This window comes from Galeopterus variegatus, unplaced genomic scaffold, assembly GCF_000696425.1.
Source record: "Galeopterus variegatus unplaced genomic scaffold, G_variegatus-3.0.2 Scaffold199, whole genome shotgun sequence".
Classification (NCBI taxonomy): Eukaryota; Metazoa; Chordata; class Mammalia; order Dermoptera; family Cynocephalidae; genus Galeopterus; species Galeopterus variegatus.
In genome coordinates this window covers 684728-701352 of record NW_007726310.1, presented here as the reverse complement: position 1 = coordinate 701352, position 16625 = coordinate 684728, and the positions used below count along the sequence as shown (strand labels likewise).

Genomic DNA, 16625 nt, shown 5'->3' with positions numbered 1-16625 from the left:
ATCTGATTGATGAATCCAGACTTCACCAGCAGCACTCAGAGACTTGCCATTCTAATATGGGACAGAGAAGGCCTGTGAGTTTTGATTTGTCTTGTTTTTGTTTTTTGAGGTTTTTATTTATTTATTTGTTTAAGATTTAAACATCTACTTCCTTTCCTTTCCCTTAAACCTCATTCCCCAGATCCTAGATTCTGTGCCAGATTGGGCTTCCAGGTCTGGCAACATAAAACAAAAAAAGAAACCAACTTCTACTCAGAACTCATTATTTGGTTTCTTATTCATTTTGCTTTAATAAAATCCTCCATTACTCTCCAGTCCCCTTAGAATAAAAAGATTCTTGAAAAGGCCTCCCGCAAAGGCCCCACATGATCCAGCCTCTGCCTGTCTCTCTTCTTCCCCTCCCCCTCTCCATGCCAGCTGCTCTGGCCACCTGACCTGCCCCTTCCAGACCCAGGATCTTCCCATTTTGTGTTAGGCCCCCCGCCTTACTCCTTCTCTTTCTCCTCCTCACCATTGTCTGGCTAAACACCTATTCATTCTTCAAGTCTCTTCCTAAACTTACGTTGCTGCCTCAGAAAGACCTGGCTGGTTCCCCAATCACCTCCTCTTACAGCATCCCATAGCATCTGACTTCTTGACAGCCAGTGCAGTGAAAAGTATTTAATGATTTAGCTATTTATAATTATTGATTTAATTTCTCTCTTTCCCAAGAGACCATAAGCTCCAAGAGGCAGGAACCAGATCAATTGTTGACTTTGTCCCCTTTGCTTTGCTTACTGTGTGGCATCTAGGAGGCCCTCAATGGACCCAGTACTGGTTGATCGACAGAAGGGTTCTGAAGTCCAGGTGTAAGGGTGGAGTGGGAGGGGGCGATGGTGCATGTGGGGGCTGTGAAGCGAATGTTTACCTCATTCGGTGAACTATGTGCTGAGCTCTGATGGTGACCTGGTCTCTAATTCTTGGTCCAGACTCCTTCCCCTTGAATTCTGGGCAGCCCGTAATTGGGTATTGTAGTGATGAATCTTGAACTGTTCTCAATCATCACTTCATTGGATCCTGATTTTCCTTCTATCTGTTGCCAGGCTGGCTTTCCTTTTTTACTAATTTGCTATTAATCCCTGAAATGCAAATGCTCCCAAAGTATCTCAAAATGCAAACCGACCAGCAGTTCCTCAAAAGGTTAAAGATAGAGCTACCATATGATCCAGCAATTCCAATCCTAGGTATGTACCCAAGAGAAATGAAAACGTATGTCCACACAACAACTTGTATAGGAATGTTTATAGCACCATTATTTATGATAGCTGGAATGTAGAAACAATCCAAATGTCCATCAACTGATCACTGGATAAACAAAATATAGTACATCCATACAGTGGAATATTGTTCAGCCATAAAAAGGACTGAGGTACTGGTAAGTGCTATATTGTAAATGAACCTTGAAAACATTACGCTAAGTGAAAACATTATGCTAAGCCAAATGTGAAAGACCGTATGAAAGGGGTCTTCAAAAAGTTCATGAAAAGATTTGTTATCTTCTAATTCCATTTTTCTATAAACTTTTTGAATTCCCCTCCTATTGTATGATTCCACTTATATGAAATGCCCAGAATAGGCAAATCCATAGAAAGGATGTAGATCAATGGCTTTCTGGGGCCCGGCGGGTGGGTAGGTGGAAGGAAACTGGAGTGACTACTAATGGGTATGAAGTTTTTTGGGGAGTGATGAAAATATTCTAAAATTGACTGTGTTGATGGTCACATAAGTCTGTACGTACATATGCTAAAAACCACTGAATTGTACACTTTAAATGAGTGAATTTTATGGTTTGTGAATTGTATCTCAATAAAGCTGTTAATTAAAAACAAAACAAAACAAACAAAAAAAGCAGTAGTTCCTAACATTGTTGGGTTAAGATTCCCGGGAGAACTTGCTGAAAGCAATGGACATTCTCCCGTCCCTACTCCCATCCCCACCAGCCTCAGGAATGAGAAATCCATGCATTTGTATATATAAAAGTTTCATTAAAAACACCCTTGGAGATTCCCACACTGATTGAAGTCCATTTACTGACTCTCTGGAGGTCTAAAAGCCCCAGGAGAAGCCTGTCTTGATGAAACCATCAGTAGTAAATGTTAGGTCAGGTGCACATCTAAAGCATTTCTTTCCATCCACGTTTTCCTTATCTTGTCCTTTAACCACCTTGTCATAGCCCCTCCTTGCCCCCACCCTTCCTTCTCAAGCTATTTTGACATCCTTTCTTGATCAGTGTGGTAGGCAGGTTTTGTGATGGTCCCCATGACGTTCACCCCCCTGGTATTACTCCCAGGTTATATGGCAAATGGGAGATCATCTGCTTGGGTCTAATCTAATCACATGAGCCCTTTAAAAGCAAGGAGTTTCTCTGGCTGGTGGAAGAGTTTCTCTGACCCTTGCGAGAGGGTCAGATTCAAAGCCTGACAAGGACTCCATGCAATGTTGCTGGCTTTGAGGATGGAGGGGCCATGTGGTGAGGAATGCAGTCAGTCCTAAGAGCAAAGAGTGCCCCTGGCTGACAGCCAGCAAGGAAATGGGGACCTCAGACCTATAGCTGCAGGAACTGGATTATGTCAACAATCTGAACGAACCTGTTAAGTGGATTCTTCCCCAGAGCCTCCAGATGAGAGCCCAGCCAGCCAACACCTTAATTTCAGCCTTGTGAGCCCCCTAGTAGGAACTCACTCCAGCCCACATGGACTTCTGACCTAATACTAGGAGATAACAAGTGGGTGTTGGTTTAGGACTCCAAGTTTTTGGTCATTTGTTAAGGCAGATCAGAAAATGAATACAATCAGTTATGCATAGCTATGCAGCTGGCTGACATTTGGTTGGCTGTTTCTAGATCCAGCTCTTATCCTCATAAAATTCCTAAAATAGTTATTTGTCCTCCCTCCCTCCTGCCCTCTCCCCACCGCCCCAGGGCGTCACACTCTGGATGCCTCGAGCCTAGCTGTTATCATTCCTGACTCCATGGTCTACACTGGGAAACTTCTTCCATCCAGATTCGAAAGTTCAAGCTAAGGGGACCCTCAGGACATTGCAGATGAGGAAGCTGAGGTGAAGGCTACACTGTACTAGTGCCACGGCTCTCAGTGGGATCTTATATCCCTACAGAAGAGAAGCTGCTTGGGGCAGGGGTCCCATGGGACTCACTTGGCCTTAGCACCCTGCTATGCACATAGGAGACTTCCAGGAAATATTGCTGAGACTGAAAGTCCCAGAGCAGAGGAGCTCACTGAGGTGCCTGAGTGATCAAACCTAAGATGGTTTAAAATGAGAAGTGGAAGGAAGGTTCTGGAGCCCCTCCAGCTGTCCATAAAATGTGGGACCCCAGCCTGGAGCCTGGGAAAAGGGCTTTGAGGGTAAAATCAAATGAGAAAGGGGTCTGATCCCAAGTGCTAATAGCCAATCCCACAGAAGTAGAGACTCTTCAGCTACCCCAGAGAGGCCAAGATAACCTTGAAGAGCTTTCAACTCTTGGTTCTAATCCCATCCTCACCAGTAGGTTTTGGGCACCAACTGCTGTTTGGGGGCTGTGTGTATGGCATGGCTTATGTGACAGACAACGCAGGGATGTCTGTCTACCTGTCTGCTTGCAGGCTGGGCTCTTACACACCTGAAGCCCTACTCCTTCCTTCCTTCTTTCCCCTGCTTCTTTCCATTAGGAAGAGCTCACAGGTTTGGGTGGGGATGAGGGTGCTTCGGCACTACCCCCGAGGGCTTCCCTCCTCTTCCCTTTCTTTACACGTAAAACACCCAGAGCCCTGCGTCCTGCCTTTGCTGGTGAGAACCATTCATTTCTGGAACCAATCAGTTACTTTTGTTCTAATGAGCTAGTGTCTTTTCTTGCTGGGAAAACTCCAGTCAGACCCTTAACTTTATCTTCTTGTTCTTGGAACATGAACTCATGCAACAGGGAATCCAAATCTCTTTTGATAGGGCATGCTCGGGCTGCTTCGTGCGGGTCCAGGGCTGGGGGTAGCCATGCTGAGGGACTGAGAGGGGCTGAGGTGGGGTGTGGGGGAGGAGTGAGGGCCTGTCTGTGACCGCTGCCCTTGCCCCCTACTGTCACTCAGGCTTCTGAGAATCCAGTACCTTCTGGTTCTGCTCTCCCCCTCTCTGTGGGCTTGGGAATGAGTTTGTGGATTTGTGGCTTCCCTTGTACTCCAGAAATCTGCCTAGATCCACAGAATTTCTTCTGCCCCAGGGCTGGGCTTCTTTTTTAAAATGAAAAATGCAGCACTATCAGAGTGAGTTATACACACGGGTGTACCATGTGTGTGTTAAGATGTGTGTGATCACGGGAATTGTAAGTGTGACCCTTCATGATTCCTCATTTCAGTCAAGCTGCCAGGCGGTGGAGCTGGAGGGTGGAGCTGGAGGGTGGAGCTGGAGGAAGGGCGGCAGAGAGGCACCCTCTGGCTTCTGGCACAGGGCCTTGGGGTGGGGCTGAGGAGGCCTCCCCCCGCCAGGAAGTGTGCTCAGGCCTAACAGGCGGGGCTTCTCAAACGCCACCTCATAGAGATGGCCGAAGACTTGGGGTGGGGTGCGGGGTTGAGGGAACTGTCTGTCCTTTACCCTTTCCTGCCTCCCAGGACCCTGCTCAGGAGGCTCCTCGGCATGGGGAAGCCATTCGGAGGCACATCCTTCATCCACAAGCCTGTTCCTGGAGGGCCCTGACTTATCCATTCCCCTCCAAGCACCACCCTAGAACACACCCATCCTGGGCCTGTGAGATGACCTCTGCCCTCTGACCCCTCCCAGAGACAGGGCCAGGGCCAGCCACTCTACTGCAGCCTCCCAGAGTCCATGCCCATCCTCTCAAGGAAGCCAAACCTCCGTTTCCTTGCCTGTAAAGTGGGGATGATGGTAACGTGGAGGCTTTGCTGTGTGTTGGCTTGACCAGGCTCGGCTACGTTCCCCAATTCCTTTTCCTGGGTGTTTCCTACTAGACAGGTCACAGAGCTTCCCGAGGGAGGTCTGGAGGGGAAGGGCAGCGGCAGCCATCCCGTAGCTCACACACACGTGCAATTTAGTTTTTGAACCTAAGTTCGAGGCTTTACGTTTACCTCTGTTCAGCTCAGCTGTGCTGGTTTCTGTCCATCATCCCAGCCTGCTAAGATGCTCCTGAGCCTCCAGGCTGTCATGTTGCACACACCTGCTGGCTCTTCCTTCATCAGCACTGCTGACATCTTATGGCATGTTTTTGGGTGCACAGAGGGGAGGGGAGGTTAGCACCCCTGGAATTCTGACTTGGTGTATTAGTCCATTTCTGTTGCTTATAACAAAATACCTGGAACTGGATGATTTCTAAGAAAATGACATTTATTGCTTTTGGAATTTACTGAGTTTCAGAGGCTGGGAAGCCCACAGTCTAGGAAACACAACTGGTGAGGTGACTGTACAGTAATTCAGGGTGTCACATGGTGAGACTGGCGGAGCAGAGAGAGATGGAGTGCTCCTCATGCACTCTCCTTTTAAAGCCCTCAGAACCACACCCTTGACCACCATTATTGATCCATTCACTAGGCGTGGTCCTCAATCAGAATCTAATCACCTCTTCAAGGCCCCACCTTTTCAATTACCATAATAGGATTTACTACCCTCAACAGTTACAGTGGGGATTAAGCTTCAGTGACTTAAAACTTGGGGGACAAAATTCAATCTGTATCACTTGGGAAGCTGCCTTCATAGTTTCTAACGAGTCTTTGCATCCCAATTAGAAACACCAACTTAAAAAAAAAAATATATAAAGATGACCGGTAAGGGGATCTTAACCCTTGACTTGGTGTTGTCAGCACCACGCTCACCAGTGAGCTAACCGGCCATCCCTATATGGGATCCGAACCCGTGGCCTTGGTGTTCTCAGCACCACACTCTCCTGAGTGAGCCACGGGCCGGCCCCTAAAAATATACTTTTTTGAAGAGGTAGAAGAGAGAAGGGTCCTACGTATTCCCCCTGCTGGCCTGTTGCCCACCTGAACACCCCCTGTGTGTAAGTCTGAAGCCTGGGAGACGCCAGACCTAAGGTGTGGGGTCTGGTTCCTGGGCAGCCTAAGGGACCAGCTTTGACAGGGAGTGCTTTTGGGGGTCCTCCTCTCATTGACTTTCTTCCCCATGAATAAAATGCCAAAAAGAGAGAGAATGTAAGAACAAACTTATTATAAAGTTTAATGTTTTCAGGGCTGGGCTGGACTGGGGCCTGAAGGGGAAACAGCAAGGTGATCGCCAGCAGAGAGGCGCCGGGGTCTTCTGCAGGCTGGGCTGGGCTGACTGGACTGCAAGTTCACCAGGAACTTACTCTCTCCCAATCTCTGTCCCAGAACACTCTGGAAACATGTGGCTTCCTTAAACTCGGATTTGCTGTTGTTCCTTCTTCTTCACCTCTGCCCAGATGTCCGACAGGTCTTGAATAAACTGCTGGATCTAACAAGGCAAAGGGACCAGAGATAACCCCATCCAGCCAGAGGCCTCCCCCAAGCCCAGACAGAGCATCTCCTGGCATTAACCTGCGAGGAGTTCATCACTTTCCTGTGACTGACTGCTTGAGGGGGATGCTTTCCCTCTTTGACAAATTTTCTAGGTGAAATTGAGTATCAGGTTTAGCAGATTAGAAGCAATAAGTAGGAACGGAGTTGGGAACTCCTGGAGGCAGACATAGTGTCACCGGCAGGCTGACAGAAGGCAGAAGAGAGAAAGGATCACAAACAGACCATGCAACCAAAAGCATGTAGCAGGCAGGGCCCCTCGGTGTAGGGGCAGACAGCCCTCCACACTTCACAGCCCTCGAGGTGGTCATGTACTTGAAACTCAGAGCTGATGCTCCTATAATCTTGAGCCATCAAGAGAAGCTTAAATTCTATCCACCAGCTTCTGTTTTAAAGACATGTAATCACTGTGATGCAGAGGGAAGACCCAGCTCCTGACACAGCTCTGGGGAAATCACTTCATCTTTCTGGAACTCAGTTTCCTCAACTTTAAAAAGGGAAGAGAGAGAGAAGGTTGGCCCCCCTGGCCTCTCAGAAAACTTCTCCTTCTCAAGACTGTCTCTGGAGATGGGACCACACAGTCCATCAGAGACAGTCCAATGCTCTTGACAACCCTGTTAGCTACTGATACTATTACCGATATAATTCCTATTTTGCAAAAGAGGAAACAAAGAGTCAATGAATTAAAGCAACTTTCTCAAGATTACAGAAAAGACAAATCGAGCATTTCCCAAAATATTTTCTTGTAATAAGCACTCGTATGTCCCCAAAATACAGCATATATTGAGTTCGAATTGTCTTGGTAATTTGCAGAATCCCTTTTCCTAAGCTGTACTGTGTACCATGATCCTAGTTCTATGTAAGCAGCTGCCTTACGAAACCAGTCCTTGCATCTGTTGTAGAGATGTTTCTGAGACTGTTATTCATTGAGTGTCTCAGAAGACTCATTGAGAAATTTCACTTAGAACTAAGTGCGCAGAAAAGATATGAATTTCAGATTTTTTTTTAAGTAGAGAAAGTGCCTCTCAGTTACTTGCTTTTTTTTTGTCTTATGTTTCATATTCATTCACCAAATACTTATTGAGTGCCTACTGTGTGCCAGGCATTGTTTTAGGCACTAGGGGATACAGCAGGGAACAAAACATACAGGAAGCCCAGACTTCAGGAGCTTACTTTCCAGTGTTTCAGAGCAGAGCTAAAAGGCTTGTGCAAAGGAACAAGTAATTATTTAGTCGTGGTTCTCTGCATGTCAGAAGAGGCACTGCGAGTGCATCTGCTGGTGCGGGGTTTCCCTAGGTGTGGGATGGGTGTACTTCGGTCATAAGTGAATTGATTTTAGGTGGCACATGAACATGGATGGCATTAAACAACTTTGAACACACAGTGAAAAAGTTTCCTTTCACTTCCTTTCAGTTACTTCAAAGAATGTCTGAGATTGGTACTAATATAACTTTAACACATCTCTAAACTTGCCAATTTCTCTTTTTAACAGAGTGGGCCTCAAGCACAAGCCTTTTAGCAAGCCGCAGTATCTCACTAGAATTTAAAAGACTGTTTTGCCAACTAATGAATTCAATAGTGGGTCCCTGCTACTGCCATGTGGATTGGGGCCAAGGGTGTTAGAGCTAATGTAGTGGTTCTCAAAGTGTGGAACCCCAACCAGCAGCATCACCTGGGCACTTGCCGAAAATGCTAATTCACAGGTTCTCATCTCTGACCTACCGACTCAGAGACTCTGGGGGTGGGGCCCAGTAACACTCCCCACCCTGCAGGTGATTCTGATACTCTTAGAATTTGAGAGCCACTGCTCTGGTTCATTCCTCCACTCAATCACTCGGGAACCTCCTTGGCCCAGCCGACCCAACCTGCCCCAGCGCCTGCTCTTCCTCCTACCATGTCCAGCTGTTTGTGCGTGTCCTCCAGTGACACGTTGGTCACCTCTTTTAGCTGCTTGCTCACGATCTGGAAGAGGTTCAGTGTTGCCATCTTAATGGTGCCAAGCAGGAGGGTCTTCTTGGCGGCGGTGTTCTGGATGTGTGCCCAGCGAGATTCCTAGGGAGGGGATGAGCTGGTGTGTGTGTGTGTGTGCATGTGTGTGCACATGCATGGCCCTCACTCACTCATCGCCCAGGAATCCCCTGTCCTGCCCTGGGACCCTCACCCAGATGATGACATCACTGCGGGCACGGTCGAAGCGCATCTGCAGCCGCGCCAGCTCGTTGTTGTGCTGCAGGATCTCATCATCCTTCTCTTCCATGTAGTGTGCCAGCCGCGCCTTGGCATGCTCGATCTTCTCCTGGCCCTCTTGTGCAGACTGCATGAGGTCGTGGTGCATGCTCACCAGCGTCTTGTAGCGTGCAATCACCTCGTGGATCTCCTCGAACTGCAGCCGGGGGCTCAGATCACTGCAGTGCCAAGCCCCAGGGGACTCGATGCAGCTTCCCTGGTCCACCAACCCCCGGCCTGGACACCTGGATACCTGGACACCTGGACATCTGAACATGGGGGGCAGGCAGGCTCAGGGCTAGGGTCAAAAGCAGGGGCTATGAGGACGTTGGGGTCCTGCTGCCTGGTTCTCCTGGGATAGTATGAGCCAAGGTCCACGTGTTGCGGGGGCCGAGGAGGGGGGATGCACATCTGGACCAGGGGTTCTTGATTTTAGCTGCACATTAGTTAGAATCACTTGGGGAGCTTTAAAAAGGACATCTGCCAGGCCCCACCTCCAGAGATTTGGATTAATAAGCAGGTCTGAGGTGGACCCTGGCATCTGAATTTTACAAAAGATCTCCTGGTGATTCTAGGCTCTCCCAGGGTTGAGAATTGCTGGTGGGGGGGCATTTTGAGATGTTTTCCAGGGCAGTCATTTTCCTGTTCAACAAGAATATACCAAGAATTGTTTACAAGCCAGGAGCTGTGCTAAATGCTAGGGGCATAGCAAGAGATAAGAAAGCCAGACACTGCTCTGATGAAGCTTACAGCCGGGGGCGGGGTGTGAGGAAGGAGGACTACAGATGAGTAAACAGTCAGTTACAACACCAAGTGATAAGCCCTATCTATGACTGGGGGATAGGGCTGGATGGAGACTGTGGGGCAATACCGTCATGCATGGCACTCTCTGGTATTTTGTTCAACATTTGCTGAGGGAAAAGTGGGGGCTGGGGAGGGTACCAGTGTGGCAGGTGGCCTGCCAGGCTCAGCTTGCCTACCCCAGTATGGTCCGCAACCAGGCCACTCCAGCCTTAACCCTCAGGCCCACTGAGCAGAACAGGAGCCCTGTAACCCCCCATCTTTAGAAGGCTGCATGAGCACCAGCCAGTGATGCCAACTCGCTTCCCCAGGGCCTTATCAAAGTGTGCCTTCCAGCCACCCAGGGGACACACCCTGAGTGCTTTCTTCACCCCATGACATTTCCAGTAACAGGTTGGTGTCCTGTGAACTGCCTTGCTGGCTTTTCCCCGAATATGCCTCTTTAGGGGAAGGGCCACCCAATCCAACATTGGTGGAGGTGGGAACAACCAGAAAAGGTCTCCTGGGAGAAAGGATGACTGAAATGAGACTGGAGGTTTGAAAAGAAGATAGCCAAGCAAAAGCAGGTGGGGGCAGGTGAGGCATTGTTTCAGGCAGATGGCACAGCCTGGGTAAGGACGAATGGGGGCGGGGAGGTGGCATGTTCAGGATGCTCAAGGTAGTATGAGTGGCCTGTGTTCAAGATGGGGAGGGAGATATTGACCTGAGGAAGAAGGAAAAGAAAGTGCCCAGTAAACCCTGGGAAGGAGTGTGGACTTTATCAACTGATGGATTTTTAAAAAGTAGAGAGAGAATACATGTCTGCATTTCTGAAAGTTCACCAGGCACACAACACAAGAGCATACAGCAGTTAAAATGAATGGACTACATCAGAGCCACAGGAACTCATCTCTAAAACTTAATGCTGTTGTCAAAAGGACTCAAGTGTCAACTTGAAGAGGCTCCCACTGCCCAAAGATGGGAGAATTTGAATATCAGAAACAATAAGCACAAAGGATTGGAACATATCAAATATGTCAAAAATCCATGAGTTCATAATGATACTAAAAACATTACAGGTCATGTGGGGGGAGGGTGCTGGAGAACCAATTCATTATATTGAAAACTATAAAAAAAGAATCAAGCTTTTTCTTTAAGATCCACATAGTAATGAAATAGATGATAAAAGAAAGATTCCCTTCATGAAGTCCTTTTCTTTATGGTAGTATTCTAGCTAGTAAATGAAGGATGTCAGAAAATTTCTGCCCTTCTCAGTCAGTATCTGTCCCCCACCTGTCCCGAGGAAACCAGTATTCTGACTTCTATCACCAAAGATTAATTTTACCTGATCTTAAACATACAGTATATCCTCTTTTGTGTCTGGCTTCTTTTGCTCAGCACAATGTGACATTTAAGAAACGTATCCACCAGAGGCAGTGTGAGGGGCCTTGCTTGGACCCTGGTTGGAACAAACCAACTGTACAAAAAGCCTTTGTGCAATAATTGATATTGATATTATGAAATTACTATCAAATTTTTACTAGGTGTGACAATGGCATTGTGGTTGTGTTGAAAAGGGCTCTCATCTTTTAGAAAAACGTATTGAAATACTTATGGGTGAAACTATGTAATTTGCTTCACAATGGTGGAGGTAGGAAAGTGTGGGGGATGGGACGGTGAGTTGATAGTTGCTGGAATTAGGTGAGGAGTAATGGGTGTTCAATAGACTGTTCTCTTAACTGTTGTGTATGTTTGAAATTTTCCATAATACAGAAGTTCTTAAAAAGTCAATGATTGGAAAAAGCAAGTAATAGAAGGATTGTACAATACTAGTCATCGTTTATGCAATATGTTACAAAACAATAAAAATGAGCATGAAAATGAGAAATTTAAAAATCAGGATACTGGTGACCTCTGAGGAGAGGGGAGGGAGACAGCTTTGGAGGGACACATAAGGGGTTTCAACTACTGGGAGTGTTTTATCTAAGAAAAAAGAATCCAGGACAAATAGAGGAAAAGATCACTACTTGACAAAGCTGACTGGTGAGTGCTTGGGTGCTGTTATGTGTTTCTCTATACTTTCCAGTATGCTTAAAATATTTTGAACAAAATAAAGGAAGAAAGAAAGGGAGAAAGAAAGGCCATGCTGGCTGTAGAAGGCTAAACGGACTGTCTGGGGACGACGCGGCGTTAAACTGCAGATGAGGTACACTGGCGGTCTGGACAAGGCAGGGGCAGGGGCTGGATTCCAGAAATACTTAGGAGGCAGAATAGACCAGATCTCCTGATTGATGGCTGTGGATTGAGCAAGAGGGAGGAGTCAGGGATGAGGCCCACATTCTGGCAGGGCTGTGGGTGGGTGGCTGTGCCCTTCTCCAGCACAGGGCACATCAGAGGCAGGACTGGCCTGGAGGTGGCAGGAAGCAGATGGGATGAGTTAGATGTAGAGTCTGAAGCTTAGGACGGAGATACAGGCCAATTTCCTCAGTTCTAAGATACCCATTTTACCAGCTCTAAATTTGAGAAATATCTTATAATTTACCTGCTGTTTTAATATGGTGGTCTTCCCTCCCCCCAGCCCTCCCCAAAGCCTATCATTAAATGAACAACTTATCTTAAAGTAGGTAGTACCTTAGAAGGGAGGAAATAACACAGATTTGGGACTCAAGCATAAATAATTCTCACGTGCATGCACATACACATGTGTGCCTTTAGACAGACACAGCCACAGACAAACATGTAGAACAGACACACAACATATGCAGACACATTTACACAGTTGTCACTTACACAGACACACAGATACACCAGCAGGTCTTCACCCCTCCAGCCTCACTGGAGGCCTTTTCTAGCTGCTTTCCAGGGCTGGCCACATCTCCTCAGAGCAGGGTGACTGTCCCTGCAGAGCCCCAGGGGCCCAGGTCCTGGGGAAGAGGAGGTGGGGCTGAGGAAAGCTCACCTCGGAGTTCTCCACCACCTTCTCCAGGTACTTGTTGAAGATGGAGTAATCCTGCAGCTTGGCGCTCAGCCGCTGGTGCTCCAGTCGCAGGGTCGCCATGTCCTGCTTGGCCTTGGCCAGCTCCCGCATGCGCTGCCTCTTGAGTTCTCGCTCCTTGTTGGCTTTCTTCAGGGCGCGGATCCGTTTCTGGTCATTCTCCTGGGGCCGGGGGAGGGGGTGCTGGGCAGGCAGCCTCAACCTGCCCTCCCTGGGTCCAGGCCTACCTGGGGCCATGGAGCTCCAGCCCCTTTCTGTCTGCTGAGCTCAGACCACCCTAGGGATGCACAGAGATTACTGGGCTGCCCATGTGGGAGACAAGGTGCAAAGGAAAAGGATCTCCGGGGTTATTTGAAGCTAGTTGAGGGGATTTCTGTGGACAGAGGTAGGGCTCAGGGTGCTATGAGAACAGAGGTTTAGTTTAAAATCAAGAGGTGGCCTTGGAAGGAACAGACAGGAAATGATTCTGATTCCATGGGATTTGGGTTCTGGACTTCAGAGAGTGGACGGGGAGAACCCAGGAGAAAAAAGGGTCGGGGAAGACCCATATTGTACTGGGCTTAGTGTCTGGACAGAACTCAGCCCCAAGGAAAGCTGAGAAAGTGGGAGCAGGGGCCCTTCTGACAAAGCTTCTGTTGTTTCTAAGGGGTGGCCATCTGTCCTAGGGCAGATTCCTGGGCCAGAGCTGGGAGTTCCGAATTTCCTCCTGACTTGGTCCTTGGTGCATCTATTATCCAGCTGTAGAAATGTGAGGCAGTTGCCCCTCTCTCCCTTCCAGAAGCTGGGGCAATAGTGCTTGAACTAGAGGGAGATGAGACAGGAGATGTGCCTGGTCCAGAGGGCTGGAGGGGTAAGGCTGTTCCAGAGAGCATGTTCTTAGGAGCTCAGACTGGCTTCCACTGGGGCTGGAGGAGGTGGTGCAGGCAGTTTAATGCCCAGAAAAACAGAACCAGGCTTGGCTACTGCACTTGGTCCGACCTTGCTGCCTTCCTCCTTCTGCAAAGCCCTCTCCCAAGGTTAGGGACAAACCCAGCACTCTCACTGCACTCATGTGGCTCCTTTCTCCCTTCAGGGGCCCGGTGATTGCCTGAGGATGGGTGTGTGTGGGTGGTGGCATGTGGAGGACATGGAGGAAGGCGTGCAGAAGGTTTGTGCTCAGCCCTCTAAGCTGAGGACTGAAGGACCCTAAGCCAGTGGCTTGTAAATCTACTTGTGTATCAGAACTGCCTGGGGAGCTTTTAAAAATTATAGATGCCTGGGCCCAAACTCTGGAGGAAGGCGTGCAGAAGGTTTGTGCTCAGCCCTCTAAGCTGAGGACTGAAGGACCCTAAACCAGTGGCTTGTAAATCTACCTGTGTATCAGAACTGCCTGGGGAGCTTTTAAAAATTATAGATGCCTGGGCCCAAACTCAGATCTGCTGAAAGCCAGGAGAGAGGAGGATGTCCCCAGGGTTTGTATTTGCAACAAGCTCTCCAGGTTTCCAAAGCTGCTGACCCTCTGCTAGCCATTTGGAGGACCTCTCACCCACAAATCTCCTGCTGCCGCAACCACTCCATGAGATTTTCTGTGGCCGGTAAGAAGGACTGGACCTCTGGAGAATGTGCCCAACTCACAGACTTCCCTTCCCACACGGTTTAGGCTCAGAATGTGGTGGGAGATGCTTAAAAGCAGGGCTCCTCTGAGCAGAGGCCAGCTATTAGCCTCCTGGAACTGGGCCAAGCCCTTCAGGGATCCATAAGTGTTGGCTGAAGTGGGTCTAGATAAACCCAGATTTTAAGATAATTAAAATTCTCCTTTCGTGACCAGTTGAGAGGGGTTGTCCCAGAATGGACTCTGGTGCCTGGTCTTTCAACCATCCCCTGCGTGGACCTTCAGTGCAAGGACAAGGACAAAGGGGTAAGTTGGATGGGGGGCACTAAAACCCTGTCTCATTCATGGTCGTATCCCCAAGTGCTTAGCTCTGACCATGGCACATTCACTCATTCATTCATCCATCCACCATCTACTCATTCATTCACTGGATAAACTGTATGTCCCAGGTACTGGTAAGGAAATAGGAAACTGAAGGGGGGAAATAGGAAACTAATCTAAAGGGGGCAGAGACTGACAGGTAAACAGGAAATTATAAACACAGTGATAGGAGGGGGACATAAAGGATGCCTGGAGAAGGCACCAGGCATTGTTGGAGCACCGAGGATGCTCTTAACCCGGGATGAGGAGTCAGGCTAAGTGAGGAGGGGGAGGAACAATTTGCCTGACCGCAGAGTGTGGATCCCACAGCCTGCTGCAGCAGCTCACACCCCTTCAAACCTGGATGAATTGCTCAAACTTCTGGATGTGGGCCTTCAGCTGGGCTTCCTTGATGCCCAGTTCCTCCCAGCGCAGGTTCAGGGTTTCCATTTTACGCTGAAATGTCTTTGGGGGTGGAGGAGCAGAGAGATCAGGAGGCCCCTGACATGAATACTGAGGAAGACTCGGGCATCCCCTGCCCCACAGTCTCTATCCCCAGGCCCAGAAGAATCCACAGGAGTCCTCCCACTTCCTACGCCATGCCTGGCTCAGAGCAGAGCATCCCAGGACACTGGTACCCCCAAGACTCAGATCTTTTCTGTTCTCCACCACCCAGGACTCCTGGCTCCAGCTGCATCCACCCACAAAATGGTGGGCTGTCCTCAGGTTCTCCCTGAGCCCCAGCCCGCTCTCCCTTCCTTCCTGCACCTTTGCACCCCACCCCGAAGTCCCCCACCTCCTTCTTCTGCTCCATAGCATGATGCATGATCTTGGCTTCCTTTTTCTTCTCCAGCAGCCGGATGGATGGGGACTCCGACTGCTCCTCAGCATGGGGGAACTTCCTGCCCAAGACATGGGCAAGAGGGGCCTGTGGGTTCTGAGAGCGGAGACGGGCTGGGGCTGGGAGTAACGCGCAGAGACAGATACCCATGGGGAGGGAAAGGGGTCCTCTCCCCCACCCGAGTGAACGGAATGGTGGGTTGAGAAGTATGAGGCCATGCTGGCATTCAGGGAGTGCTGGGGCGGGGTGGGGACCAGGGTGGTGGGGTGATCCGGTGCCAGGGTAATTTGGGGCACTGGGTTATAGGAAAGCAGGGGACAGGTTGGAAGGCACAGAGGAGGGGGGCCAGCCAGGGCCTTGGACACTCACTGCAGCAGTTGCAGCAGCCGCTCCCCATACTGCAGCCGGAAGTACTCGGCCAGGTCTTCCTCTTCCATGATGCCCAGACTCATGGTGACAGTGACCTAGGGCCCAAGTAGCTGACTCTTCACAGTGAAACAGGGGTGGCAGAGCCCCAGGCGGCTCAGGGGTGACTGGGCTCTTGCCTGTCCCCTCCTCCTGCTTCCAGGGTCCCACAGAGGGCGGGTATGTGAGAGACTCAGCAGAAAGTGGCTGGAGGCTGAGGATCGGCAGCTCAGGACGATGTGTCGGGCTGGTGATGGGAGATCTGGTTACCTAGCAATCAGCTTCCGGTTCTGTGGACCACACATGGAACCCAGGCTTTGCCCTCTGACCCCTGTCCCCGCTGACCCCACTCTTGCTAGGGTTCCACTCCCTGCTCCTGCTCGTACCCCTCGGGAACTCTGAGAAGTTAGATCTGATTAGGTGCTGGCTGCCTTGGGGGCAGGGCCGGGCCGGCCGGGCGGAGGAGCCTGCGGCCTCCGGGAAGACAGGAGAGGTCTGAGGTTGGGGACCCAGGGCGGCCGAGACCACGTGCAGGGCACGTGCGCGAGGATGGGTAGGAAGCCCAGGACAAACCAGGCGGGCGCCCCCCGGGTGGCCCGGGAAGGACCCTCGGGGGCCCAGAGACTCAGGTTCGTGGAAAATTAAAATACGACGAAAGGTCAAAACACGGTAACAGAACCGTGCCACACCGAGGACGTTTCCTTGATGACGCTGCCTTCCTCGGTCCCGTCAGGGCACCTGCGTTTACTCAGGGCCTGAGGCCCAGCGTCTAAACGGAGGCCGTGCGGGGCACGGACGCCAAGGGTCGCCTGCACTCGGGCCCGGCCGCGACTCCGCGCCGCTCCGCGTCTGGGAACCGGGCCGGGCGGGGTGGGGGCGGGGTCCGGTCCGGGCGGGGTG

The 16625-nt window shown here is 49.9% G+C and overlaps 1 protein-coding gene across 2 annotated transcripts; it reads right to left on the bottom strand.

Moving 5' to 3' along the window:
* Window positions 1-6279: 6279 nt before the first annotated feature.
* Window positions 6280-16002, bottom strand: CCDC42 (coiled-coil domain containing 42). 2 transcript variants are annotated; one of them, XM_008565456.1, is made up of 7 exons: window positions 15690-16002; window positions 15276-15381; window positions 14840-14944; window positions 12493-12690; window positions 8689-8910; window positions 8421-8579; window positions 6280-6465 (listed from the first exon to the last, which is right to left on the bottom strand). In XM_008565456.1, the coding sequence occupies exons 1-7, from the start codon at window positions 15770-15772 to the stop codon at window positions 6388-6390; spliced, it is 951 nt and encodes a 316-aa protein (XP_008563678.1). In that variant the 5' UTR covers window positions 15773-16002; the 3' UTR covers window positions 6280-6387. The 2 variants fall into 2 exon arrangements, with proteins under 2 accessions (XP_008563678.1, XP_008563681.1); XM_008565459.1 differs by lacking the exon at window positions 8689-8910.
* Window positions 16003-16625: the final 623 nt, after the last annotated feature.

What these genes read in the sequence shown, in the direction of transcription:
- CCDC42 (XM_008565456.1), bottom strand. Translation starts at nt 15,772, where the DNA reads ATGAGTCTGGGCATCATGGAAGAGGAAGACCTGGCCGAGTACTTCCGG. An exon ending in CTATGGAGCAGAAGAAGGAG is followed by an intron (nt 14,945 to 15,275) that starts GTGGGGGACTTC and finishes CCACCCCCAAAG; the next exon opens with ACATTTCAGCGTAAAATGGA. An exon ending in GCAGTGATGTCATCATCTGG is followed by an intron (nt 8,580 to 8,688) that starts GTGAGGGTCCCA and finishes TCCCCTCCCTAG; the next exon opens with GAATCTCGCTGGGCACACAT.